Here is a 17432-nt window from a genome sequence, read left to right on the forward strand (position 1 = left end):
CTTGGTCTGCTTTTCTTTTTAAGTGTTTCTTTGAGCAAAGGCAAAGGAAGTCAGAGCTGCAGCTAGAAGGCTTTCCTTAACTCTGCTGTCCTTCAGAGGATGAAAAAGGTTGCCTTGCACACTGAATTGCAAAGCAAGATGGAAAACGAGACAGATTGCCACATACTAGTTCTTCATTATGTTTGAAAGCTCACTGTCGCCCCAGCCCTGTTTCATCACTATTACTCGGATTCCATTTATACTTTGTAGTACAGTATTGACAATGTGTGGAACAGGACTGTAGATCCGCTACAGCTGGAGCATCAACAGGTTATTTTCTCTTGCTCGCTGGCAGAGCTGTGAGATCAGTATTTTCTCCCGTGTGTGTGTGTGTGTGTGTGTGTGTGTGTAGGGAAGTGTCTTTGGCGGTGGCTCTGTCAAGCACATAGGGGGGTTGTTTCTGTTATGTGGAGTTGGAGATCAGATAAGAGACAATGTCATTTCTGGTGCAGCCTTTCCTTATTGTCATAACCCTTCTCTTCCCTGCTGTTGTTCCCAAACACACCTAACTGCTCTGGGGCTTTAAAACAAACAAACAAGGTACTGGAGAATTAATTCTAATGTATAAAACCTTTCACCAAGGGAAAAGTAGTGAGGTTTTCCTGTTAAGTCATTTCAAGGAAGAAGCTGAAATGGTGCTTTTCCAATAGAATGAGGGCCCACCATGCCTTGGCATGGAGAAAGACCTCCTCCCTCCTACTTCTACCCCACTCAAGTTGCATGAAGTTTACAGCCTTCAGCCTACTGCATCTCCGACCATTTGGGGAGGGCTTTGGTCTTCACTGGAAGAGAAAGGCTCTAAAGCATATCCATACATGGACATTTCAAGGGTTAATTTGATATGGGTAATTCCAAATGGATCTGATGTGAAAACTGAAAAGGGAAATTTAATGATGTTTCTGAAGAGGGGCTGAGCCCTAATATCTTTCTTTGCAAAGAAATGAAATGCTAACTTGGAATTGCTAATCACAAATGGCCTTGCCTTTCACTGGTGTGGAGCGGAGAGCTCCACAGGCAGGTATTTACAGAAGGAAAAGCAGCGCACAACTGGCTCTGAGCCATAGGAGAGAACCTTGCTGTAAAACTGCATTTCTAACCCTAGAGCAATTGAGTAGTTTAAATAACATAAGCTCAGCCTGGGCACCCAGCTGAATACATAGCATAGGAACCCCCCTGCAGCAACGCTAAGCCACTTTCACCGTTCCTGATTAGGCTTCTGAACAAGTTGGACCTTTTGATGGCTATTTTAAGACTTTATGCTTGCTTCTGAAATTAGAAGATGGGAGAGAGACCCTGCTGCCACCAGCAGAAAACAAACCTATTTTGACTTCATAAAAGAAAAGGAGAGTGGTACATATGTGTGCTCCCCTTCTCTGGATTCATATATGAATCTGCCAGTTTGAACTCATGTGATTGGTACCTCTCCAAATGAGATCTTCTGGTCCTGGGGGTCTTTTCCCTCCCATGCTATGCTCAGACATGTTTAGGAGTTAACAGTGTTATCAAAAGAAGTGACTGCTTGTGTGCTGTTTTCTGCTGTTGCTTCATACCAGGAAGGAACTATTCTATATAGGAGGGTAAGAGGAACATTCAGTAGTTTTTAGTTACAAAGGCTTATACAGCTTGCATGCCTTCCCAAATTCTCTTGGATTCGGGAAGAAAGAATTGGGGGAACTCTAGGCGGCACAGGGCACATATATGTTCCCTAAGTGGCCTACATATACAATGCATTTTAACAATGCTGAGCTGTGCCCTAATTCATTCCTCTTCCTTTAATCAAGTGGTCAAATAGGGGGTTTGTGGGGGGGGGTGTTCCCTGAAGAAGGAAGCCTTTTTTATTTTTCCTCAAGCTGCACTTCTGGGTAAATCTTTTATGAAATCAATCTCACATATCCAGCTGAGAGTGAGTCAACTGGTTGTGGAAGCACAATTCTCACTTTAGGCCATCATGTCCTGGGCAGTTTCCACTTGGTTTAAATGCTGCATGCTCTGGAAGCAACACTTCTGTATTATAAGTCACCCTCTGCATCTTTCTGATTTATAACATGGCTGCTGGAATAAAACATGGGTGCAGCCCATGCTTTATTTATAGGCTCCCCTTCAAAATTGTGATTGACTAGTCCTCAATCTGCTTGTTAAAATTAGAGCTCTTTTCAGGACTGCAGCATCCTATATCATGGGCATTGTTATAAATTGGAGAGGTGTCTTCAGTCTGGAAAATGCAATTGGGCTGTAGCACACAAATTTGGGTCTTCTAAAGTGGCAGTAATCATACAGAGATTTGCAATTAGTGACCTCTCAGTGATGCAAGGTATGCTTAGGATGTAGGCCTTTGACAAACTGACAATAACCTTCACAATGGAACATAACTATGAGGTTAGCCCCATTAAGAAGCCATTATTACCTGGCTATAGAGCTCATGCAGATTCACTGATCTACAGACACCATTCTAGATGCAGAAATGCTTTCCCTAAAGTGCTACGCAGCTTTTCTGGAAAAAGTATAAGTAGTGGTCTGTTCTGTAGGCCTACTTGTGTACATTAAAAAAAAACTAAAATTCACTGTTCAGTGCAAATCAGTAAAACACACCCAAATTCACTTAATTTGTATTGATTTGCATGCTTTCTTCTGAACTCTGCATTTGGGCACTTGCACAAGATCAAATGGACAATGAAAGTTTGGACAGGCAAGAGGGTTGTGAAAAGCTGTAGGAGTGTGAGCGAAACAAGGTTGCAAGGGTAGGTTTCAAGAAACTAAAGCTTCAGGTTTTGACCTGAGCATTTCACAATGGTTCTTGCATGATTTCAAATGTATTTTCACTATAATGAGGGCTAGAAACTTACTTTTTAAAAAGGGAAGCTGGGATTCTCAGGAATCTAATATGCATAAATCATTATTGTGCACGCTGCCCAGTCTGTGATGCCCAAAGCAGATGCTTTAGCAGAAAGGCACAGAGGACCATTTCCTAAATACTCCATGCTTATTTTCTCCATGTTATTGGCTGCCTTTATTGGTTAAAGCAGAGCTTTTTTTCTCCTTATCTCTCTGGGATTAAAATGGTCATAGATGGTCAAAAAAATTCACTTCCAAATTATGAATTTATGTTGAGTAGGGAAAAGTAATGTAGCTGTTGATCCATACAAGAGGAAATGCTCACAATATAAATTGCTAATTCTAATATCTCTTTGTACAGCACGTTAGTGTGTGGGGGTGCAAGTTTAAAATCTGGCAAAATTGAATTGGCTCTTATGACAATTTATTCTCTTAACAGCTTGTTGCTCCTTTGAAAGCAAACACCCAGTAGACCAGTGCATGCCTTTAGCAACTGCAGGAAGCTCCGATAACTGTGGGCACAGAAGGTTTAAAAGAAAGCACATGATCTCTTATTTTTATTTGTAACTCTGCTCTCTTTGTTCTCTAGATTCTAAAAGTAATGAGTGCTTTGGAATTTTTGTGATTATGTTCTGGTGATGTGTAGCTAACGTACTAATGTTCACTTGAGCTAGGGTCATGGTAATGTGTGGTTTTTTTAAGAAAAAATATTTTAACTGTTCAGAAGATAACTTAAATACAATTATAAGATTAAGCTGTGAACCTGCTGAGTGTGTGTTTTTTCTTTAATCTTAAACGAATGTTTGTTTCCCAGGCACTATGTCAATGAATGAACTAGTGCAGAACTTCAACCTCATCTCATTAAGTGCATTGACTGCCATTCATTCACACTGGGGCAGCTTATTCATAAAATCTCACTGTACTGTACTTTATAAGAGTTCCATTCATTAATGATGTCTTCCAGCTAAAGCACTGTAAATTGATCAAAATGTGTGACAGCAAAAGGAGTGCATTTAAAAGGGGGAAATGGCTCCTAAATGGATCCTACAAGATATCTGAGTGAAAAACTGTGACATTCCCTTATTTATAAGATGTACAGAATGCAGCTATTTATATCTTTTTGGTTCAAAGAAGATGACATACAGAATAATTCAAATTATACCTTCTTACTGGACCCACCATGTTGCTTTGGCAGCTTCACCTCTGGCTAACTTTTCCCATTAGGTATATTTTTATTTGTGCTTATGGCCATTGTTTCCCTGACCTGGATTTTCTTTGCAATTAGAAAGTTTGCTCTCCTAGCAGTTCAATTAGTCCACTGAAACTGGCCTTTCGGAATCTTGGTTTAAAAAAGAGAAAATTCAACTAACACACCACACATGAATCCAACAAAACAAAATACTTTAGGTGGTTTGGACAGAACCAAGGATGGAGCTCCACACTACTGGCCGCACATCATAGAATTATAGAGTCAGAAGGGACCACGAGGGCCATCTAATCCAACCTACTGCAATGCAGGAATCTTTAGCTCAATATGGGCCTCATCCCCACAACCCTGAGATTAAGAGTTTCATGCTCTACTGACTGAGCTAGCCAAGCCTCGTCTTGGCTTCTGCTGCTCTCTCTTTTGTCTGCCTTGCATTTTCAATAAGACTAGTATGTGTCACACCATGTTCTAGATGTCCCTGTACCATATATTCCAACAGACCTGCCTACTACCTTCTCCGTGATTTTCCTTCAGGAAGGCTGGTGGGAAAACAAATGGAAAACATAGGCACCTTGGAGGCACCATCAAAACATCCTTGTCCAACTATGCAAAATGCCTGTAAATGATGCGGCGCTTGGTGACGTTTCACAGGGAGAGAAAATACAATCTACAGTTGCAGAGCAAAACCAAAGGCGGGGGGGGGGGGGGGGGGGAATGGCTATTTTAGAAATCAAACTCCAAAGATTGCTTGTTTGCTGGATTTAACAAATGTTTTAGGCTGCAAAAAACCCAAAACTATCCAAGTGGCATTTCATTTAAGAAATAATATAAAAATTTAACAAAACAAATTTTAGACATTTCCAAACATTTGAGGACATATTAACCACAATACTAAACTTGAAAGATCCTGAATGAAGAAAAGGGGTTTTGGCATCACCAGTTAAGGAAACCCTTCAAAACAGTATTGCAGACCATAAAAGTTGCTAGCCCTCAAAATTATTTACTAGCCTGCTAGGGGCTGGTAAAGAAGCATATATGTGCTGCCATTTCTCTAAATTTTATAGCATTGCTTGCTACTAGCACCTTCACTTTTTACTTGCGTATTTTTGAAGGTTTGTTTGTCCCTATTTTGTTCTCAGGCTACGGGGCCCCTCACAGGGGGACTGCCTGTTGCTCTCCCCTCTTTTCACCTCCTATTCATAATCATAGCTGTCAACTTTTCCCTTTTCTTGCGAGGAATCCTATTCGGAATAAGGGAGTTTCCCTTTTAAAAAGGGAAAAGTTGACAGCTATGTTCCTAATACGCCAAAGGACATCTTTCCACTAGGTTTCCAGCTCAGCGTGGGCATTCGCCTTTGCATGACTGGCATCTAGATTTTATCTTTTGGCACCCTACCTTGCGGAAAGGGACCTGGCTAAATCTGGACTATGTCATGTACTGTAGTATGTTCTGGACAGTTGCCTGCTGAGGTCCTCCTCTGCTTCACTCAGTCGGCCACCCGGGATGCTGTTTTGCGGAGCAGTGAGAAAACTGAAATCCTAAGGTTGCTCTGTTTAGGATTCCCAACGCCAATGATAAAATGTGCTACGAAAAAGGTAGAGTATATTTCACATATATACTATGCTGGGATGGACAGACTAGGCTTGCTGCATCACTCCCCCCCCCCTCCACCCCTGCCCAAATCCAATGATCTGCCAACAGGAATCAGGTCCAAAAGGCATATGGTTAAAATTTAAGAACTGGGAGCCTTCTGGTGCTTTCTGCACTGAGGGATTCGTTTTCAGTACCAAAACTTAAATGAGCCTCAAGCCCTTTCACACAAAAAACCACTCTGGATGAGCTTTGTTCATTTCAGCTGCCTCATTGAGGTGAACAAAGTTTTGGGAGTCCAAAGCATTTGCTGATCTGCAGTAGCTCACCCAGAGATTGTCCCTAGATTCTGATCAACATTCTGCCCACCCCTCTGCTATGAGATGCCCATGCACTGGAGCTGTCCTTAATCATGCATTTTTGTCCTAAAATTGTAGAGGGTGTCTTTAAATTTCCCTGAGTCTCCTTTGCTTTCAACCGCCTTCCAAATCTGCTCTGGACAAAGCCATGGGCATGCATCTCATGTACTTTTGCATCATGGTGCACATCCATTGTTGAGAAATCCCTCGAGCCAGGACAGTGCATTGACAACAGGTTTATGAGACTTGCTTGAGGTCTCATGTTCATAGCTGTCAAGTCTCCCTTTTTTGGTGGGAAACTCCCTTATTCCAAGCAGTTTCCCGCTGCTATCCCTTATTGTTGATATCCCTTAAATTTCCCTTATTTCCGGGAAGGAGAGTTGGAGTCCGGGGACTCCTTGGGTCCCTGCTTTTCTCAGCCCTGCCTGCCTGCCTGCATACCTCACAGGACTGTTGTGGGGATTAAATGAGGACTAGGACCAGGGAGCTCCTTGGAGAAAAAGGTGGAATATAAATACCTAATAACAAATAGACAGATATATAAAGAAGATAAAATAGACGAATGTTTCTTGGCAACAGGTGCTCAGATTAAGCATTGCTACCCCTAACAGAAGGCAGAACAGAGCCAACCTGGCCAGAAGCCATCAGTGGTCCTCTCCTCCTGCATGAATTTGCCTAATCCTTTTCTAAAGCCATCCAAATTGGTGGCCATCGCTGCTCCCTGTGGCAGGGAGTTCCAGAGGTTACCGTGTGCTGCGTGAATAAGTGCTTTCTTTTCTCTGCCCTGATTTCTCTTTCCTGGGAGCTCTTTCCTGGTGTAAATTAAATTGTAGCTTGGGGGGATTACCACTGGGCTGTCCCCAGGACAGGTGAGGGTGCTGATCCCTTATTTTCAAATCCGAAACTTGACAGCTATGCTCATGTTATACACTAGAAATGGTGGCTGCGATGTCAGAATGCAAAAGTTTGGGTTTTGCCCAAAAATCATTGCACAGATGAGTGTAATGTCATCATGCAGGGAAAATTGAAATTTGAAAATGAAGTGCCTCTTCCGAAATTGGCCCACAATGTGAGAAGCATGTCAGCTGGGAGTTGAAGGCATTATGGATAATTGATCCTGGAACCTGGAATAGCGCTCAGTTACTAGTGTGGTACTGAAGAGAAGGAAGATACTTCTGCATCTTCGCCCAAATGCTGGTATACCAGGTAGGTAGGTGGAAGAGCTAGAAGTGCTACAAGTTCTTTTTTCTGGGGCAGCAAGAAATACCCAAGCTTGGCAGAATGCCCGGTTTCCGCAAAACAAATCCCATCCACCAACTTATAAGAATACAAAAGTGTTCTTTCATGGCTAGAGTGAAGGCTTGGAAAGGGGTGGCACCCAATCTAGGAAAAAAGGATTCTTTTGCTGCCAAGAGTTTTCAGTCTTGCGCCTTGTGGGCTGCCTCAGCCTCACAAGCTCTCCCAAAAATGAAGACTTCTGACCGTAAATTGAATAACTCTGGCCGGCTGTTTGCTGCTCTTGCCCTCCTCTTGCCAACTCAGTGCATTACCAAACTCTGAAGGTCTCTGCTTCACCTGCTTTACTGCCTCATTTTCCAAAAGGGAAGTATTTGTTCTGAGTAGGAAAGAGCAAGGAACAAGGAAAGAAATTTGCCTTTGTTTGCATTTTAATGTGAAACTAATTCACCCTTCTGAAACTAATGCACAAATGCATTTTGCGATGCAGTTTTCCAGCCAACTTTTACAAATATGCATATATTGGCAGCAAGAATGCATTAAAAACGAATACATTTATTAAAATAACATACAAAATTGCCTTGTGTTAGGAAACTGCAAAAAGGTTCATTAGTCAAAAGGGCATAAAAATGTTTTATTTGCATAAATACACACTAAAATGCAGACAAATTTTTCTGAGGATTTTTTAAAATTGCAAATTGCTATGGAAATGTGGAGAACTGGGTGTAAGATTGGAACTTCTTACACGAAAGCTCATACCAAGAACAAACTTAGTTGGTCTCTAAGGTGCTACTGGAAGGATTATTTTATTTTATTTTTTATTTTGTTTTGACTATGGCAGACCAACACAGCTACCTACCTGTAACTGGAACTATGGAAGCCACCACATTGAACCGTTTCCTCACTTCACAAATACTGCTTAGGCAATGCTAAGCAATGACAGAACCAGTTTTATTCCATGTAACATGGGCAGTGTGGCACAACTGGTTTTTTCCTGATACTGGAGACCAATACTGAACACACCCTGTAGGAAATACGCTTTTAAAAGCCTAAATATTGGCAGGACAGTAGCTCCATTGATGAATATTTGCATAACAACCATATCTCCCCCTGCTCCCAAAGTGAAGTGACTCGAGACTTTAAGAAGTTGGTACAGGCATTGTACTGAGCATCAACAGAACTCTTCAAAAGGAGAAAATACTCCAGAAGTCACCAGTCATATTTTTTTGTGTAAGAACGTTCAATTCTTTCCAATGTCAGTTAAGGCCACTTGTATTATTCTAGTACAAGGGTAGGAAGAATTCAGGATCTACTCTGGATGTAGTTGTGTATTTTTTTTACTAAAACCTTAAGATCTACCAACTGGTGCCTGGTACAGAAGACATACACCTACAGTGTAATCCTATACTTGCCTACTCAGTCATAAATCCTCTTGAGTTCAATAGGACACATCTGTTCCCAAGTAAATGTATATAGGATTGTTGTCTGAAAATTAACAGGGGAAGTGCCATAGCTCATTGATAAAGCATCTGCTTTTCATACAAAAGAACTCAGCTACAACTGCCAGCATCTCCAGATAAGGGATGTCCTCTACCTGTAATTCTGGTGCAGACAATACAGTACTGAGCTAAGTGGACCAAATGGTCTGACTTGGTATAAGATGGCTTCCTATGTTCCTTAAGAACTCTGAGTAGGAATTTGGTTTAAATATCAGAACTATTCTGGTTCTCCAAAGCACTGGAACTTACCACTCAAAGTGCTTTTATGTTCTTCAATAAATTCTCCATTTGATCTGAGGTTCGCCAGATACTGGCTCCATCAACCCCTTTCCCTAAGTCTGTTTCCTGCCTTATCTTAAGGCTAATAGGCTTAAGTTGGGGTCAGTTGCAGCCCTTCAACTCCTACGGCTCCACTGTTACTGGTGTGAACCCAAAAGACATGGGCACCTCTCCAGATGTGTGACTGCATGGTGTGCCAACGTGGTTTTGGAACAAATTTAATCACACCAGGTGAAATGATCTTTTGAACAGAAGGCAACTTGTGTTTTCAGGCAGAAAATGAATCTCGGTGCTTTTTTTTTTTTAAGGACAATGTGATTGGGTAGGGAGAGGCACAAATTTATGCTAGTGATTGGAGGGACTTTTTATTACTTTTGGGAAAGGTTTGGGAGAGCAGACTCTTTCAACACCATCCAACTGGAACAGGTACAGTGGAGAGGAACAAAGATGTTGAGAAGCCTGAAAACAGACTGTTGCTATTTGGGAGTGGGATTCAAGCACACACCACCCAATTCAGGTTGTGATAGTACATCAGAAAGTCTTGCACAACAAACCCACTTTCCCAAACTATCAGATTTTTTGGGAAATATGGAAAGTAATGGGGAAATGAAACTATGGGAAGTGTTTGATGCAACATTGTCCAAACAAACTCCCCGCAAATAGAGATGAATGCTTACTAACAAGTCAGCATTGTCTAGGTGCTCTGTGAACAAATGAATCGGGATAAATGCTCAATCAACAGCTCACCTAGAAGCACATCAAATTTTATGAGGAATGGCTGAAGGAACTGGCCATGTTTAGCCTGAAGAAAGCAAAATTAAGAGGTACTATGAAAGCCACCTTCAAATAGATGGAGCCAAGTTTGTCTTCTGTTGCTGCAGTGTAGGGATAGGAACCAAAACCAATGGGTTCAACTTAATGAGTGGATTTAGACCACACGTTACTAAATATTTCCTGGTGGTATGAACTGTTCAACACCCCTGGAAAGCAATGAACTTTCCTCAGTTAGAGATGTTCGTTAGAGTCCACCTAGCAGTGGACTTCCCCAATCAGCAAGGAGTTAAACTACATCCCCTACATAAAATATCTCCCAAATCTGTGAGGCTGTATAAACTCAAGATGCATTGCTACCTCCTCCTCTAGCACCCGACATGAAATCCTGAAAGAAAGGGATTCCATTCTATGTTCTCCATTTAGGGCAGGAAGTCCACATGTTGCTGGACTCTCAACTTCCATCAGCCCCAGCATAGACTCATTGAAATGAATGAACATGGCTAAAGTAGGCAATTAATTATGATGGATCTACTCTAAACAAGGCTGAATTGAATACCACCCTTCAACTCTACAATGGCCCTTATTGTTATACATTTTCTAATGTGCTAATCCCTTCTCCTACATCCGTTGTCCAGGTAGAGAGAGAGTTAATAGTGCCCTGGGCAGCTGCCAATGCTGGAAGGTCCTAGCGGCTCCAGGTTCTGAACTATGTATCTCTTTCTCAAATAAGCGAAGCGAATCACATCAACCATCATGTGATTGAGCACTGCCTCTAAGGGCTTAATGAAGGAGAGCTTTTCTACCGTCTCTTGCATCTTTCTTTCTCTCCCTATCTTCCTTTTACTGCCTTGGCCCATGTGCTTGTGGCTTTTTCTGTCTGTCATTTGGCAAGTTGGCAGGGGGTGGGGAGGTGTGTGTCTGCGTCTCCGTAGCTTGAAACTCCAGAGGGTCTTACAGCATCGAGTATTACTTTGCTGAGTTTTTCATCTCTCCTGGACAATCCCAACATGGGTCACTGAAATAAGCAAGTGGATCTCAGCCAGGCAACTTCACTTCTTCCTGCTGAACCTTCATTGTATTGTCTGGACATAAAAGACCGAGATTGCCAAAATGGACAACAACCTGCGTTTTGACTTCCACAGAAAGATCACTGGGGTAAGTGTGGGTTGCTGTTTTTTTAGAGCTTTCTATATGCCACAAAGGTTATCTCCCTTGAGCCTGTCGTGCTGCAGTGCCCAGCATTCCTTATGGGATTAGCTGGGATTTTAATTGCACACGACTTGAGAAGGCTGGCCAAGACTATAATCTCAGCTACTGTGCTCTGGGATATGTGGAGTGACAGTTTCCAGCTTCCCAAGGTATGGGGCTTGCTTTGCTGGCCTAAGGAATCAGAGCCAAAACGGGGGTGGGGAACTCAGTCCAGAAAGACATTTCTAAGTCTAGTAGCTTTAGATCAGGGATCCCCAACCTGCAGCCCTCCAGATGTTTTGGCCTACAACTCCCATGATCCCTAGCTAACAGGACCAGTGGTCAGGGATGATGGGAACTGCAGTCCAAAACATATGGAGGGCCGAAGGTTGGGGGTGCCTGCTTTCGATCTTTCCAGCTGCAGATGCTACTGGGTTGGGGGGAAAGGAAGGGTGCTGGAAGTGGTGCTGTCTAGCTCCTTATAAAATAATGTTTCAACTGGGGTGATCTGCAGCCACCATTTCACTTGTGTCTGTTGCATGTTTTCCTATTTATGAGAATGAGGCTTAATCGTTCCTGCTCTAAGTTTGCCTCCTGGCTATGTAGTTTTTATTTAATTTTCTTTGGGTTTGCAGATCGTTGGTGATCTGCATATGTTATTAAGTTATTGTCATATGCTAATGAGTTGTGGCAAGGCTCCTCCCCCCCTCAAAAAATAACTACAGTCGTACCTCGTGTTACAAACGCTGCATGTTGCGTTTGTCATGGGTTATGAATCCACCGAACCCGGAAGTACCGGAATGGGTTACTTCCGGATTCTACAGTTCGCACATGCACAGACGCGCCAAATGACATTGTGCACAGAAGTGCCAAATCGCGTGGCGAGCATGTGCAGACGCGGCGCTCAGGATGCAGACTGCTCAGGATGCGAGAGGTACCACTGTACACTGGTACCTCGGTTTAAGAACAGCCCTGTTTATGAACTATTTGGTATATGAACTCCACAAAACCGGAAGTAGTGTTCCAGTAAGCGAACTTTACCTCGGTCTACAAACGGAAGCTGAACAGTGGAAGGGCACCAGTGGCGGGAGGCGTCATTAGGGAAAGCGCACCTCAGTTTAAGAACAGCTTTGGTTTAAGAACAGACTTCCAGAACGAATTAAGTTCGTAAACTGAGGTGCCACTGTATTAAGAGACCAATCCTGGTTACTTTCTTTCAGCATTTGAATGCCTACATCTTTCCACATGGAAAAGTACTAGACTGCAAAGGACCTTCAAGCCAACATAGGCAGAATAGGAAGAAATGACAGACAATAAATGCTGGGCCAGTTTCAGTTTAGAAATCATGTTCCCCTGAGCCTGGAATGTTGAAAAGTCCTGCCTGTCTACAGTTCAGAAGAAAATAATCTGTCCATTTCCCACAGTCATAGGGAGTAATACTGAATTATCATTTCAGCTCAGGCAGGTTCTATAATGGCCAGTGTTCTGTGTCTCAGAACACAAGGCACACAGAGCAAAGTGAGCCAGGAATGACAGCATGAGTGTGGCAGGTCCAATCCCTGGCATCTCCTGGTAGGGCTGCGAATGTCCCCTGCCTGAAACCCTGGAGAACCACTGCCAGTCAGCAGTGGTGTAGCACCGGTTGCTGGCGCCCAGAGCACGTGCCAGCCTGGCCCTTGCCACTGGAACAACCCCACCCGCATTGGAGCAAAATGGGGCTGCACTGAGCTGCTCGCTTGTCCACACTGGCAAGAGCCTGGCCAGCCAATGCAGCCCTTGGTGGGCGGAGAGGAGCATTGGGCTGCACCATGCTGGGGTCACCTGCATAGGGGTGCCTGGTTCATGCCACCTCCAAAATTGTGCACCCAGGGCCACAGCTCCCCTGGCACTCCCCATGCTATGCCCCTGCCAGCCAGGGTAGTTAATGCTGAGCTAGATGAATGGAGAGTCTGACTCAATATAACACAGCTTCCAGCGTTCTGTTTAACAGCATAGTGAGGTTGACGTTCTTGTATGGTGCCATGTTGGAAGAAGTGGCAGTAAACAGGGATGTTGAACCAGGGCGCCGCTTTCCCATCTGTCCACCGCACCGTGTGCCCCTTTGGCTTCTCCCTCATTCACTGTGTGTGAGAGAGATGCATGATGCTGTAAACACAGAAACAACCCCAAAGTCTCTCCTTAATGGCTTAGCTCCATCCATACTAGGCTGCCCTCCTCTCTCATATGCCACAGAGAGGGATGACTGGGGGAACCACTTGAAGGTCCATAGGAGAACACTCTGCTATCCATTTAGAAGGTCCCAGCTTCAATTTCCAGCATCTCCAGGAAGGACCAAGAGACTCCTGCCTGAAATCTTGGAAAGTCACTGCCCATCAGTGTTGACAATACTGAGGTGGATGGATTTGATAGCAGTGGAGGTTGGTCCATTGGGGTTTCTGGAGTGCTGTCCCACCAACCTCAGTCTGCTCTCAGTTAGCCCTCAATTGCCTACCTCCTTACTTGAAACAGTTAAAGGGGTGGCACTGGCTGTCAGCTTCCTCCTCCCTGGTCTCAGCACTTACAGAACTCAGCAGGGAAGAGGAAAGGGGCAACAATTAGTTTGCTCTGGCTCCACCTTCTGTTGGGCTTTCTGCCCTCCACCCCACCAGTCCCAATGGGCACCAGGCAACTTCTGATGCTCTACTGTCGGATTACAGCCATTTCCTCCTCACATTTCTCTGCCTGATTCTTAAAAAAGGAACACTGCTGCTACCATCTGTCTGGTCTATTTTGGATGAGCTAAGCTAGGGAATCCCAGCCAGTTATTCCAGTATGTATGAAAATACATTTCACCAGCGTATGTGGAAATACTGGGGAATCCACCTCCTCTTTAGGTAGCGGTAAAAATTCTCTTCTAGTTGCTACTATGGCTGTTCCAGGTTAAGCTTCCTGTATACCAGTCTTGCAGGGACGCGGGTGGCGCTGTGGGTTAAACTACAGAGCCTAGGGCTTGCTGATCAGAAGGTTGGCGGTTCGAATCCCCGTGGTGCAGTGAGCTCCTGTTGCTCAGTCCCTGCTCCTGCCCACCTAGCAGTTCGAAAGGACGTCTAAGTGCAAGTAGATAAATGGGTACCGCTCCAGCGGGAAGGTAAACGGTGTTTCCATGCGCTGCTCTGGTTCACCAGAAGCGGCTTAGTCATGCTGGCCACATGACCCAGAAGCTGTACACCAGCTCCCTTGGCCAGTAAAGTGAGATGAGCGCCGCAACCGAGTCGTCCGTGACTGGACCTAATGGTCAGGGGTCCCTTTACCTTTACCTTTACCTTTACCTTTATACCAGTCTTGCAGGGCTGTGCTTTTTGTTACTCTGCTATTTTACGGGGGCAATGTGGGCTCTTCTGTATTGTCCAATTGCTTCACTTTCAATAATGCGTGTTTATGGATTCGTCTCATTTTGCTGTCTGTGCCTAGCCACCTTGAATTAGCTTTGTGATAGAAAGTAAGTATTGCAAATATTTTAATAATAATAAATCTTTAAGAGGCTGGGTGATAAATTCTTGTGCAAAAATAAGAAAAGGTTCCTTGGCATTCACATCTCACCTCAGATAATTTATTATGCCTTCCCAGGATATTCTTACCCTAAATAAATGTCACAATCTGGGCCTGCATTCACCATGATTTGATTTCTAAAGTCCTACCAGCTTCCATTTTCTCTGGAATCCACATTCCCTTACAGGACCTACCTGGACTAGCAAAGCTGGAAGTATTTTTTTAAGATCCCTTTATGGATCTGTTTCTGTGACAAATGAGAGGTGTCCTCCCTCTACCACACTTCCTGCTAGCTAATTGTGGTCCTGTTGCCCTTAATTACCATGAACTGTTCTAAAGATTCCTCTCCACAAGGAATCCACCCATTTTCCAAGAGACTAGCTTGCGACAATTTTATTAATTTCCATGATGGGGTTTTTTCCATGTTGTTTTGCTACATTTATTAGACACTCAATAGCTTGTGTTCTCTGGATGCAATACAAGACTTACAAAATCCACATACTGGTAGTAGCAAAAGCTTATCTGATAGGCTTTCACATGCTCTGTCTGTGCAACATTAATTGGTTCCAGTCCTTAATACATGTGGTTAGAACCCTTTGTTGATTGTAAATGTTTCTCTATTAAACTATCCTGCGAAGTCCAGTTTTCTCTCTTCCTGCTGGCTCTTCTGCAATACCTAGCGGAAGGAGGCTTCTGGCTGGAACTGCTCCTAACCAGAGGCAGGCAGCCCAGGAAATAATTCCTTGATGTCACATGATTCATGGGAATAGCTTAAAACAGAGATAGCCAAAGTGGTGCCTTTCAGATACTGCTGAACTACAGCTCCCATCATCCCTGACCATTGGGCATAGTGCCTGGGGCTGGTGGGAGTTGTAGTATCCAGAGGGCACAATGTTGGCTTAAAGAAAACAGTGACTCCCTGAATCCCTTTAATTGTGTGGTGCCGTCCTCTGTACTCTGGAGTAAGTGCAGTCATAGGCAGATTTGGAAACACCTTTTTTATTTTCCGAGTGACCTGCCATTCTGATTTCCTTCATGATACGGTGGTAATTGTTGGAGATTCATTCCCCGTGTGCAGTCACGGGATTGTTGTCTATCACATGATGGTGTGTGTTTTGATTCCACAGAATGGGAAGTGACGGAAGACAGGGTGTTTGTCTTACTGTGTTCTGTGCTTTCTCTTTGCTGCCTGATGCTAGAGAGAGAGGGAGCCATGTTGAAGTGCTCCATGTGTATTTATATGTAAATAAAGTAGATTAGCCTAAATGCTGAGTTGCCGAGTTCTGTTACGCAACTGTGCAAACCTCTGCCGATCCCTAAGGGTGCTGATGTCTTCTGGCATCAGTCGCTGTGATGTTCAGGCTGAAGAATGCTTTTGAAGCCCCCAAATGATCACTCAGGAGGAAGGGAACATGCCAGTCAGGCATGTGTCTCTGCCAAGGTTCTACTTGTGTGTAAGACATCCTGACAGTAATAACCCTTCTGCTACCTTGCAATGCCACCCAGTAGGGGTTCTGGGTCTTCCTCTCCCATGCAGCCAATGCTGGTGTCCTCCAGTATAATTGCCTCACTAGACACAACTGGGGTGAAAGCTGCTTAGTTTACTCCTGTATTTATTTGTGATACAGTCTCCCCAGCGCTGGTTCGGCTTACCAGAAGTGTGTTCATGTGCAATGTCTTCTCATCAGTGGAAGCTGGCCCATTAAGACTGTCTGCCCTCAGTCAGCCCCCACCTGGAGCCTTCTTAAAACTAGCCAATGAGCAGCATTGCTTATTAGCTGTTATTCTTTGTAGAAATAAGGGAGGAGGAGAACAGAGACAAAACTAGATTTAGCTAGCTCTGCCTGTCATAGGCTGTAGCTCTGTTTCTTGTTGCCCCCCTTGCCATCTGCCCTTCTGGTCCCAAGAGGCACCAGCCACCACTGATTCTCATCAACTTCTTTTACCAGCTGAACAAATCCTTCAGTAAATCTCACCGAGCTCCAGCACTTGGACAAACTTAGCTCTCACCAAACATGCTTAGGAATGTTTCTGTTTCTTTTCTTTTTGGGGAGTGGAGCATCTTTGCTGCCTTCTGCTACCTCTGGAATTTTGCACCAACTTTTGAATCACTGTTATGTAGGTTCACCAATCTATAGCAACTCTTGGTGGCAAAACAATGTCCCATGCTTGGTATGTCTCATGACCTACTTCCACCTCCTCCTTATCTGACCTGTATTCTTGTCCTTCCTAGCACCTCACCTTCCCTCTGCTGGCTGTCACACTGCTGTCATCGTTTGGGTCATCCATGCTGTATGGCTACAATCTGGCTGTGGTGAACTCTCCAGCAGCGGTAAGATTCAGACAGAAAGTGCACACACTGACCATCATAGAGCCTTCCATCCTCTGCTGAGCTACAATGCCCTCTCTCCACTTCCTGGCCTGATACGCCATGTTGAACTGACCCCTTTTTGTTCCTCCCAGGACCTCACTTGGGTTGATACTGTCTCCCACAGACATCACAAGACTCCAAATAACCTGTGGTTAAAATCTGATGCTGGTGAACACAGATCTAAAATTCTCACAATTTTTTTGCATATTGTGTCTTCCTCCACTGCAGCACATCAAAGCCTTCTATAACACAACATGGTTGCGGCGCTATGGAGTGGGCCTGGCTCCAGGGCGGCTCACTCTCATGTACTCACTGACTGTCTCGATCTTTGCCCTGGGAGGCCTGGTGGGATCCCTGCCTGTGGGAATACTGGTAACCCAATATGGAAGGTAAGGGCAGGGTCAAAAATGGAGTGAATTTCCAATTCATAGCCAAGATGTGTTGACAGATACACCACCCATTCAATGTGGAGGGAAGCGAGGATGGCTGGCACTGAGTTCCACATAGCTGAGCACCCACATCCCTCCTG

The 17432-nt window shown here is 44.1% G+C and overlaps 1 protein-coding gene across 4 annotated transcripts in view; it reads left to right on the forward strand.

The window, feature by feature from the left end:
• The window catches only part of LOC117047076 (solute carrier family 2, facilitated glucose transporter member 9-like), a 36029-nt gene that overhangs the window by 999 nt on the left and 17598 nt on the right, over positions 1-17432 (forward strand). For 2 of the 4 annotated variants that reach the window (XM_033149833.1, XM_033149836.1), the window contains exons 1-3: positions 10161-10971; positions 16766-16864; positions 17132-17292. In XM_033149833.1, the coding sequence (XP_033005724.1) occupies positions 10927-10971; positions 16766-16864; positions 17132-17292 (305 nt within the window). In that variant the 5' untranslated portion in view covers positions 10161-10926. Of the gene's footprint in view, positions 1-10160; positions 10972-13638; positions 13814-16765; positions 16865-17131; positions 17293-17432 lie in introns of those variants that run through there. The other 2 variants (XM_033149835.1, XM_033149834.1) reach the window with 2 other exon arrangements.

This window comes from Lacerta agilis, chromosome 5 (genome assembly GCF_009819535.1).
Source record: "Lacerta agilis isolate rLacAgi1 chromosome 5, rLacAgi1.pri, whole genome shotgun sequence".
Lineage (NCBI taxonomy): Eukaryota > Metazoa > Chordata > Lepidosauria > Squamata > Lacertidae > Lacerta > Lacerta agilis.